This window comes from Thalassophryne amazonica, chromosome 4 (assembly GCF_902500255.1).
Source record: "Thalassophryne amazonica chromosome 4, fThaAma1.1, whole genome shotgun sequence".
Lineage (NCBI taxonomy): Eukaryota > Metazoa > Chordata > Actinopteri > Batrachoidiformes > Batrachoididae > Thalassophryne > Thalassophryne amazonica.
Window position 1 is genome coordinate 37,675,897 of NC_047106.1, and position 12,307 is coordinate 37,688,203.

Consider the following 12,307-nt stretch of genomic DNA (forward strand, 5'->3'; position numbering starts at 1 on the left):
CCTAAAAGAATCTCTTCAAAAAAAAGAGTGAAATGTTACTTCTTGTCGGTTATGTCAAACGACAGCCACAATGATTTCTGTTATTATTAGTCTTTTATTTCATGTATTTATGTTTTTTTATTATAATTATTGTGTTTTATCATGTACCAATTTTGGTTTTAGAGGACCGCAATGGAAATAAGCCTTCTGGCTTTATTGTGCTGTCCTTGGCAATAATAATGAAATTTTGAATTATGCTATGTAACAAATGTTATTGCTGAATCAATCAATCAATTCCTCTTCGTTTTTGCGTGGAGACCGTGGCAACGAAATTTCGTTCCACTTTGTACCTTTCACAAGGTGAAATGACAAAGAAATCTTGAATTTTGTGTACACCACAGACTGTATATGTCTACGTCACAAACATTCCAACGGTGCACTTCAGTAAGCATTTACCCGTAACAGGGTCACCCACGCGCTCAAAGTGAGAGGTGCTCTTTTTAACATTAAATTCGGTAACCAAGCACAAATGGGTTAGAATATAAAAATAAGGTACCATATTACTTTAGAAAAAACTGGAGACATAATGTGCACTCACGAAGACGGAGACGACAGACCATCTAAATTTGTATGTCACAAACCCGGAAGAAATAAACAGTAACGCTATTTTTCCCCTCTCTCTCTGTCTCTCTCTTAAAGCTGTTACAGCGCACAGAACAGACCATGAAAGCATCACCATCATAAATGCGGTGAGACAAAAACAAACAAAAAACAAAAACCACACCTCAGACTCAAAACGACCGACTTCAGCAGCTGCAAGTTAACCGACAAACTTCAGTCTTACCGGCTTGGTGAATGAATGAGGCTGAAATCAGTGTTCCGAGACGAATATCATCAGTGGTCGTCAGGTTGAGCTGACAGCGGTAATAAAACCAGATAAAACAGCCGTTTTGAAAGAAAAAGAAAAAAAAAAGAGGTTCCTCCGCTGTCGACAAGTTCAGAAAAACACACAAAGTGTGATGAACCGGGAGCCCACGGTGTCACCGCTTCTCTTCGAAACTCCCGTGACGTCACAGTTACCGTTCTCGTCCATTAGGGGGCACCATGAGCACAGTGACAGGGACGGCTCCAGAATATTATTGGTCAAATTGGTAGTCAAAGGGACCTCAATAATGCCAGATCACGCACAAAAACAAGTATCAGTATCTTTTAATACACCAACACTACGGGATCATATCAGCCCTAAAACTGCAGATTTAAAAATTATATGAATACTACTATATATATATATATATATATATATACATATATACATATATATATATATATATATACATATATATATATATATATATATACATATATATATATATATATATATACATATATATATATATATACATATATATATATATATACATATATATATATATATATATACATATATATACATATATATATACATATATACATATATATACATATATATATATATATATATATATACATATATATATATATATATACATATATATATATATATATATATATACATATATATATATATATATATATATATATATATACATATATATATATATATATACATATATATATATATATATATATATATATATATATATACACTCAACAAAAATATAAACGCAACACTTTTGGTTTTGCTCCCATTTTGTATGAGATGAACTCAAAGATCTAAAACTTTTTCCACATACACAATATCACCATTTCCCTCAAATATTGTTCACAAACCAGTCTAAATCTGTGATAGTGAGCACTTCTCCTTTGCTGAGATAATCCATCCCACCTCACAGGTGTGCCATATCAAGATGCTGATTAGACACCATGATTAGTGCACAGGTGTGCCTTAGACTGCCCACAATAAAAGGCCACTCTGAAAGGTGCAGTTTTGTTTTATTGGGGGGGGGATACCAGTCAGTATCTGGTGTGACCACCATTTGCCTCATGCAGTGCAACACATCTCCTTCGCATAGAGTTGATCAGGTTGTCAATTGTGGCCTGTGGAATGTTGGTCCACTCCTCTTCATTGGCTGTGCGAAGTTGCTGGATATTGGCAGGAACTGGTACACGCTGTCATATACGCCGGTCCAGAGCATCCCAAACATGCTCAATGGGTGACATGTCCGGTGAGTATGCCGGCCATGCAAGAACTGGGACATTTTCAGCTTCCAAGAATTGTGTACAGATCCTTGCAACATGGGGCCGTGCATTATCCTGCTGCAACATGAGGTGATGTTCTTGGATGTATGGCACAACAATGGGCCTCAGGATCTCGTCACGGTATCTCTGTGCATTCAAAATGCCATCAATGAAACGCACCTGTGTTCTTCGTCCATAACAGACGCCTGCCCATACCATAACCCCACCGCCACCATGGGCCACTCGATCCACAACAATTGACATCAGAAAACCGCTCACCCACACGACGCCACACACACTGTCTGCCATCTGCCCTGAACAGTGTGAACCGGGATTCATCCGTGAAGAGAACACCTCTCCAACGTGCCAAACGCCAGTGAATGTGAGCATTTGCCCACTCAAGTCGGTTACGACGACGAACTGGAGTCAGGTAGAGATCCCAATGAGGACGACGAGCATGCAGATGAGCTTCCCTGAGACGGTTTCTGACAGTTTGTGCAGAAATTCTTTGGTTATGCAAACTGATTGTTTCAGCAGCTGTCCGAGTGGCTGGTCTCAGACGATCTTGGAGGTGAACATGCTGGATGTGGAGGTCCTGGGCTGGTGTGGTTACACGTGGTCTGCGGTTGTGAGGCTGGTTGGATGTACTGCCAAATTCTCTGAAACGCCTTTGGAGACGGCTTATGGTAGAGAAATGAACATTCAATACACGAGCAACAGCTCTGGTTGACATTTCTGCTGTCAGCATGCCAATTGCACGCTCCCTCAAATCTTGCGACATCTGTGGCATTGTGCTGTGTGATAAAACTGCACCTTTCAGAGTGGCCTTTTATTGTGGGCAGTCTAAGGCACACCTGTGCACTAATCATGGTGTCTAATCAGCATCTTGATATGGCACACCTGTGAGGTGGGATGGATTATCTCAGCAAAGGAGAAGTGCTCACTATCACAGATTTAGACTGGTTTGTGAACAATATTTGAGGGAAATGGTGATATTGTGTATGTGGAAAAAGTTTTAGATCTTTGAGTTCATCTCATACAAAATGGGAGCAAAACCAAAAGTGTTGCGTTTATATTTTTGTTGAGTGTGTATATATATATATATATATATATATGTGTGTGTGTGTGTGTGTGTTTTAACACATAAAATGTTTAAAAAAAAAAAAAAAAAAGATGGGGGAGAAAGATAAATGAAACCCGCTGGGATATATAAACATATTTCACCAAACAAGGAAAAAGCATTTTAGATTAAAATCTGGAATTACTAAAAGGGTAGAAGAAGAAATAAAATCCTAATAGTAATAATAATAAATGGCATCTATAAAGACAGATCATGAATAATATAATTATGCAATTTTAATTTAGCTTGTAATGAAAACTGAAGTTGAATACTTTTTCCACCAGGAAACAAATCTTAAATCAGCATTTAAAACTGATTGGTAAACGCCAATGATGAAAACAATATTTTTTGTTAATTCATAGAAAAATGATGCTGAATGCTCAGTCCACCTGCTGAAAATAATAAATCTGACAAACTGATTTTGGACAAACAAGGTCTTGAATCTATCTATTGGATAAGTGGTCAGATACTGTAATATGAAAGATGTGGGCAAATTAGGCTGTAACAGAGTGTTAATTAGTATTTACAACAAACCATACTGCTTATCATGCAAATACTGATTTTATTAATATTTAAATTTGAAAAATCTTTTTTTGGGGGGGAATGTACCGGCATTCCCTCTTGGAATTTTTCACTCCCAGCAATTAATGAAATTCAAGCAATCACTGCGTAATTTTTCCAACTTTGCCATTATTTCAAAATCTCACAGATTCAGGATGGTTTATGCATTATTTTTTATGATCTCTGGTGACAATGAAAGTATTTTATCAAGTCTTCGCAAACAAACAATGATCTGTTAAATGTATTTTTCATGGTCAATTTTACAGGCATTTATGGGTAAATGGAGCTCATTGTCTGGGTGGCTCCATGTGAGTCAGTGTGAGTAAATGGAGCTCAGAGTCATTGTGTGATTGTGGTGATACAGTGGAAACCCTGTGCTGGTGTCTGTGCCACTTCATTACAAACCTTCACTGTTCGATGCAGATGTAACCGTTTGTGTGAATGGGAGATAAAGAGGGAAGTTTGTTCCTGAATGTCCTGCATTCATAGCTCCTCTCAGGGCTCATGTACACTATAGATCACATTGTGCATCAGTGGGCTCATGTAAAAAAACAAAAAACAAAAGTTCAGGTTGCTTGTGAATAGATGCGCATATCACTGCCTCACCACATCTCATTTTTTAAAAACCAAGATTAACTCAGTATTTTAATGATGTTTGTGCTGGGTTTGAAAACCACAACTGTGTTGTATGGAAACTACAAAAAAATTAAACTTGCACTGCACCATGTGCTCCTTTGTGCTGGTTAGAAGATAGGGCCCATTGTCACCTTGTTTGCCTTGTCAGCAGGATTAAGGCCCATTCTCACAATCATGGCTATACATCCAACAATGCCACAGCTTGAAACCTTACCCAGACATTGGGAAACCTTTGAGGATCCGGGAAGGTGTCTGTGTTGACCCGAGATATTCCCTCATTGTATCACGGCCTTGTTTTAACCATGGAATAACATGGAAGATGTTCAGAAATTCCCCATTTTTTCCCTCCCAATCACTAACCTTGACATACTTTGGGACATCACTGGGAGGTTCTCCAGAAGGTTGTGCTAAAGTCATTGTATAGGTGTGCCATGGTTGTTTTTCCATGTCACATGGTACAAGGCAGACACATTAGGTCATAAAACCACATGGGAGATGACATTTGAGGGCAACTGTGACCTTGCGGAATGCATATCCACGAAAGTGAACACTGGGATTTACTGAATGGAATGTGGTGAAAAGACTGGTCCTGTCTTAGAACAGCATCGCTAAAATTTTGGGTATGATCCAAATAATGGGGAACATTCCAGAATATATTTTTTTGAAATATGAGGTATATGAACAGCACACTAACAACGATTGACATTAAATACTGTGTGAATGACATATCAGTACTAAAGACATACATACAGTTGTCGCCAGAGGTCACTGGTTTGCATCCAAGTCTCACAACCATGTAGCAAGACAGAAAGCAGTAGGACACTAAAGACGTAAGACACTTGCATTGTGAGGGAACGTAGAATGATCCAGCATGCTGGTGCCTCAATGTTGAGGACTACGGTAGCTGGAGAAGGCCAAGAACGGCGTTTCACCTGGCTGCAGCAGATAGTTACTTTCAAAAGGTAGGTACAGACCTGCTGTCTGCCTGGGTGGTTGGCGCCCAGGTCCTGAGGTGGTCCCATGGTGTGGCGTGTGCTCCCAGACTTGACATGCATCCACTTGAAGCAGTGACTCACCTCCACTGACACCGGCCTAATGGCAGCATTGGTAACCTGGTGTTGCACATTTCAAAATTTAAGAGCTGTACCTCAGGTGGGGGTGGGGGTGGAATAAGTGAGAGGTGCACAATGTGGTACCAGTGAACTGATTTAATTACAAAGAGGTACTGACAGTGACAAAACATGAACAACTACATAGAAAGGCAGCAACTCTGATTAAACGTAAGCATGGCCACTGCCAGATGCCAGCCACTTAAACAGAGTTATGGCCCGGTGGTGGCGGCGGCCATTTGTTCCTCCAGCACACCTTCACAAGGCAAAGAGGTAACCGTGGAGACAAACATGACTACCACCAAAAACAGCAATGCCAGCAACTGCAGTTCACGTGTCCATTTTTACCCCCCCTAGTTCTTTTGTAAAGGACAGTTATAATTTAAATGTAACTGACAGCACATGCCAGAGAGCAGAGGAACAAAACAGTACACAAATATATATATAAAAATATGCCATTAGATTCATATCAACAATTAAGGACCATGAATGTGCTATTTACAGACATAAAAAAAGAAAAGGCAATATATACCGATATTTACAACAATAAAGACTTCCTTCGTTTGAGGTTACTTACATGAGTTACAGTGATAATATGACAAGTGTCATGTGATGGTAATAATGACGTGTCTGACTTTAAAATTTACCAACGCCAATGCCACTGATTAGGTCAAACTAGCTTGGATCTTCAGTTCACACAGAAACACGTTCTTGCTTGTGTGTGTAAAATTAATGACATTTTTAAGGCAAAACGTTTGTAGACTGTCAGGAAAAAATACTGAAATTTCTGAATTTGTTTTTTACGGAGATGAATAGAGTCAGAGAAGAGTTCAGTGAAATGGTTTCCAATCCAGGACTCTTAAGTATTAAAACCAGGTCAGGTTTAGGGACCGTGCACATCCACCAACTTTCAGAACTGCTTTTAGTGAATAGAACAATGTATTTCTGTGTGCAGTGTGTGTTCACTTTTGTCCACACCAAAAAAATCTATTCTATCTCTGGTGTTTCGGGTGAAATGGTAGGGAGGGGTCAAGGTTTTGTTTGTCTTTCAGCTGCCCCTTAATACTCAGCAAATCCAATACATTGGGATTTGGCACAAATTTACACCAGATGCCCTTTCCTAATGCAGCCCCAGTTCTACTTGGAGAAACCTGCTCACTGCTCCTAGTGTTACCAAGGAGTCTCCCAGCAAAGGGACAATAAGGACTTACTCGAGTGCACTTCGAAGACCTGATGGGATCAGGGGGTCAAAGCTTCTACAAGGCTCAAATGGACAAAATAACAAAGATCTTGTCAAAAATGCCAAAGCGTTCTTGTCAACATAACATCTTAGAAAAAGTAAAGGCCACATTGGGGGTTAAAATCTAAAAATTGTTCAGATTTTCATACAATTGAGATTCAAATTGTTCAGCTTACAAAACAATAAGAAACCGGATTGGTCTGCACCATCTGGGATGAAAGGGGGTCGACACCCATTGCATCAAACTGACGACCTATTTTGTGATGTTTCACATACAATACAATGCTGCCAACCATCCCGCATTGGGCGGGACGGACGGTCCCGCTATTTACCCCGTGTCCCGCATGGCTGTGTGCAGGGACCCCCATTAGTCCTGCAGTTGTGTGGGTCCAAGCATGCCCCCGGGCTTCCTAGTTACGCTTTTCAACCTTGGCGCTCACGGCCACGCGTGGGTGTCCCACATTGGTATGTTCAAATGTTGGCAGGTATGATAAGAACATATCGCAGATGCTGCATGTCGCTCTCAGTTTGAACAGATTTTGCAAGACGAGCAAATGTGATATAAATCGGAGCAATTTTTTTTTAAGGCATTGTAATTTATAATCAAAGAACCATCCATCGCAGATTGGACAAACTGCAGTTTTTCTGCATTGTTATGACAGGAGAAACATTTTGGTGTGGTTTTCAACAAGAATGAACGCTGAAGTTAATCAGAAAAAATCCTGTTTTCTGGTTAGTCGGACCAAGTTGATGATATTTAAGATTGTTGCCAAAAATGAACAAGCACCGCATCTGAGCCCCACACCTGACACCGTAGGCCACTTGCACTAGGACGCGTGATCAAGTGGCAGTCATACTTTGTTTCCTGCCTAAATCACAGTTCGAGAGATGCTCTTCCAGCTTCACGCTACTTGTATCTTTAACAACCAGCACCCAAATACAGCATTTTGGCAGCATTTGGCACCGTGAATATAAAGATCAACATTCGTGCCACTGAAGGGGGTCGCAGACTTATAATAAAATGACCGACCTTCCCTCTGTCGTGCACAAGCTTCCTCAGCTAATTGAATTTTTAATTTTTGCCTGGATTACTTGCAGAAAACCTGGCACACTTTTCTTTCAGTTCTTACAAAAAAGGACACATACAAGCGCATGGACACAGGCTGAATACATCCACCTCACAGGAAGCAAGTTAGCAGCAATCAGCTGTCACAATAACAAAGTAATCCTCTAAACTCATCTCTCACAGTGGGACACTTCGCCAATACGTTTCCAAATGGGAAAGCAGTTGGCTGGAGAGGTTCTTCCTCAGCTAGGAGGGATCAAAAACAATCACCGCTTAATCCCGAAGTCTGATGCTGAGAGCGTTTGAGCATGGCTAAATCACAGGTGTCCTTCACGGGGAGGAGAGCTGACTTCTCACCCAGTGTGCGCAGCATGTGCGGCTGCTCAGCGTTTGGTCTTTTAGACCCTTTCTGTATTTTCAGCACTCAAACATGTACGTTCCTTTTGTTTTCCTCATACATGACTGCTGTTTTTGTGCATTAGCATTCGGAAAATACACAGGCTGCAGAAATACTGAATTAAGATGCCTCAAATGTGCACCTGGCAATCGCTGAGGAGCATCGGTGTAACGTCAGTTCAAATTTTTGGGGTTGTTCTGGTTTGCATTCTGGGTGCTTGCGATCAAAAACAGCCAACAGGTGAGCGAGGACGTTGTCTTTGATGAGAAACTTCAAATCTGACAAAACCTTTTTCTTCCAGTCCTTTACCTTTCTGATCCCGTCTGTACATTCATGAAGCCATTTGGACAGAACATCACAAACATATCGACGCGCAAAGGCCGGATCGTCCGCACTGAACTGTGAGAAAACCCTTGCCAATGCAGCCGGGGGGAGGGGGGCCTTCTTGTTCTATGACTCACAAGAAATAGTGAACGCTACATCTTCTATAAATTAAGTGCTGTAAAAGAAGGAACTAAAATCAAAACCATAAATACTGTACATAAGTATGTTTACCCACTGTCACAGGCCAGCGTCATCTTGAGTCCGCTGCTAAAAACGAACCCAGACACAAAGTTCAACAAACTCAAACTTCTTGGAAACAAAAATCACCTCCAACCTTCTCTTGTCAGAACCATAAAGTTTTGGCATATTTATGTTCACGAGGAACAGTTTTGGAAACTCCTGTCACCAGAACACTACGTCTTCTTAGCCGACAGCAAAAATTAAACACAATCCTCGCATAATGTCATGTGATTCAGTGAGTAACGGCTGTGAATATGTGCATCGACATCATCTTGTGGGACACCGTCGCTCTGTATTGCACTTCAACGACACTCTACTTCACTCTTCACCTAAGAGAGCATGGGAAAGTAAAAATCGAAGCCGTCTCAGGTGAATAGACAAAAAAAAAAAAAAGAGCTGACCTCAGATCTGTCTTTAAGGGTTGCTGTCCAGCCCAAATGCCTTTTCACATTTTCTGCTCCTCTCTTAAAATCTGTAAATATCAGCTCAGCCTCTCTTCTGATGCTGATCTCCAAATACGATAAATTGTTCAGTTTTCCCGGAGGCATCGTTGGAAGAGACAGTAAATTTCATGATTATGTGTTCTCGCTCAGATGAAGTGATGATCGATGAATCTTTAAAAAAAAAAAAATTTAAATGAAACATGTCCAAAATTATGGGATTCTTCGCCCTTGCATTTTCTTGAATTCTTCATCAGTGCAGCGACATTCTGCAGAAGTCTCACTTCTGTCCGTCTTCTTGTTTTCAGTGAACATTTGACAAAGTCACAGTCTGGCCGTTTCTGTTTCTTTAAAGGCAGGTTTCTAGACTGGATAAAGCTAACCAAATATACGGAACACATCCAGGGAAGTACACACGCACAAACACCAGTCAGCGAGCAACAACACGCGTCACCAGAAACATCACCACAAGAAGCTCAGTTTAAAGTGACCATTATTAAATCCTCGAGGGAGCTCACACCCATATGCACAGAGACCGCTGGACCAAGCAGAAGACCAAAACAACACCAGGAATGTAAGCAATTTGATGGGGATTGTGTGCCATTTTCAGCTGAGGAGAGGTCAGCCCAGTTCTTCGAACCGAGTCAAGTGTCTCAAACCCTCCAGAGCAGAAGGTGGTTGGTGCTGTCGTCCCGTCCAACTGTTTCGCTGCTATTTGTCAGTCTGAAATCCTCATAGCCATCGCCACCAGAAATGACTAGATGATTCGTTTTTGGAAGGTGAGCAGAGGCTCGACGGCGTGATGAATCCCGCCTTTGGAGGCTCCCTTCAACTGTGCTGCCACACTGCGATTGGTTGACTAGAACATAGAAGGTTTGGGGGGTCAAACGTAGGAACAAAAGATCAGACTTGAGATATTTTGTTGAGGTTCAGCTGTGACAATGATTTACAGAATTCTAAACAAGAAATATTTAGAGGAAAAGAACCTGCGGAGTCAGGTGCTGGAGAGGGGAAGTTCATGTCAAAGCCTTCAGGTAGCTCGATGGACGTTAGAAACCGAACGTGGCCTGTGTGCCCATGAGCTGAGCCCATCGGTACCAGTGGTGATTTCAGTGTACCGGGGCCACTTCCTGAACTCACCGCTGGAATCGCCAGCGTAAGGACCACCCCTGTAGAGAGACATGGCTTTAAAAAGTACTTTCTTTAGAAAACAAGAAATAATATGACCACTGACCTGAGCTGGACCCAATTATAAGATTAAACACTGTCAGATTACATTCAGCCAACATAAAGTGCTCATAGTTATGAATACGTCAGGGTGCAGTTTGGGTGACTGACCACTAGGAGTAACCAAGTGGCCACTCACCCAGGGAAATAATTATGAAATAAAATAATTTTAGGGGGTATTTTTAGTATTTGATTTTTTAAAAATAATACATATTGCTGAACTAAAAGATTAAAAGATTCGCTATTCCATAATCAGAATTCCATCGCTGTTCAAGAATTTAAGAAATGTGCAAAACAGTTGCCTGATTACAATTAATTTGTACACATTCTAGATTTGGGTTATCCAACCCCCACCAACACACACACACCTCTTTTTTGGGGGTCCGATAAGCCGTACCTTTATCATCAACCTTTCAGCGCTCAAACATGTACATTCCTTAATTCCCTAATTCTTTTTGGAGAAAGTGATTTGCAAAGTCACTAGGCAGCTGAGACATCAACTTGAAGCCCAATTCCAATTCCAGAAGCATACGGTGCCCTCCCAGAAGTGGTGGGCAGTGTTGGAACCACAAATTTAAAAAAACAAACTGTAATTTGGTTCAGTTTCCCACACTGTACCACACAGATCAAGTATTTATAAGATATTAAAAAGAAGCAACAGCTTTAAGCTTCCTATTTCCTCATGCAACCTACTTCCTCATTCTATCCAGTGTGAGAGATATGATATATAATATGTATTTATTTTTTGAGCAAATGATGTTAATTTATGTTAATGTTAAATTATTTAATGTTAGACTGAAAACTGTGTTTTGTAACAATTTAACTGATTTGCACCATTCAATTTGATGTAAAAGTGGGGTGTGACATTACTACATGAGCAACACCAGATGGCAGTACTGAACTGATGATGAAACCTTAACTGGTGTACAACACCAATGAAAATACTTTTTCCACCAGCCTCCACTGTATTTCATTGCTGATTACTCCAAAGCAGCTTCATGTGAGCAGACTCTGAGGTCACAGACTGCAGTAATGTTCTGTATCTGTAAATAAGTTCTGTAATTATGCTTTTACCGGCACTGGTCCCAATCCACAGCAGATCCTTACAGGCCAGTAGTGCTGTGATCCTCAAACAGGCTGCTTTGTGCTGCCTGATGATCGCATCTGCACCTGAAGGGCGGAACACAGAGATAGGAGTAGTAAAAAACAAAATATAGGTAGCACAAGTTGACAGAATAGCGGCCTGCCCAGGGTGTACACTACCTCTCGCCCAATGACCACCATGGACAGAAGGATGGAACACACAAAACTTAAAGAAAGTACTCCTTTACCAAAAGTGCTGAATACTGAAAATATGAAAGGTATAGTGTGTAGAGTTTAGTGTCATCTAGTGGTGAGGTTGCAGATTGCATTATGTCCTCACCACGATTTTGTTGGCATCACCACCTCTGAGGTTTTCTTTAACCCATTCTGGGTTCTGGCCACAACATGTTGCACTTGACAATGAAAACATGTTTGTTCACATATCTCATGTCTACTTACCAGCGAGCATTTTGTGCACAGCGGGCGCCACGTCCACCTCTGTCAGGCTGTCCAACGTCTGAGCGTGATACAGTCTGACCTGAGCACTGCCCTGTAATGCTAACCACACGCCCTGACCGTACGACACCATGCACGTCACACACCGACTGCTGTCTGTGCCCACATGGAACCAGTGCTGGGACGGGGACAGAGACAAAGTGAGACAGGAGTTTGCACGCTTACCTGTCTGTAATTCAGCATCTGTACCT

General features: G+C 41.1%; 2 protein-coding genes across 2 annotated transcripts in view; both read right to left on the minus strand.

Annotated features, from left to right (window-relative positions):
• Positions 1-1,059, minus strand: part of relt (RELT TNF receptor) — a 59,392-nt gene extending 58,333 nt beyond the window's left edge. Inside the window, exon 1 of the mRNA XM_034169403.1 lies at positions 824-1,059. The gene's annotated coding sequence lies outside the window, so the exon portion shown is untranslated. The remainder of the gene's footprint in view (positions 1-823) is intronic.
• Positions 1,060-8,523: 7,464 nt separating this feature from the next.
• LOC117509661 (rho guanine nucleotide exchange factor 17-like) overlaps positions 8,524-12,307 on the minus strand; it is a 139,728-nt gene continuing 135,944 nt past the window's right edge. Inside the window, 4 exon segments of the mRNA XM_034169405.1 lie at positions 8,524-10,149; positions 10,277-10,459; positions 11,592-11,687; positions 12,060-12,234. Of these exon segments, the coding sequence (XP_034025296.1) occupies positions 9,944-10,149; positions 10,277-10,459; positions 11,592-11,687; positions 12,060-12,234 (660 nt within the window). The 3' untranslated portion in view covers positions 8,524-9,943.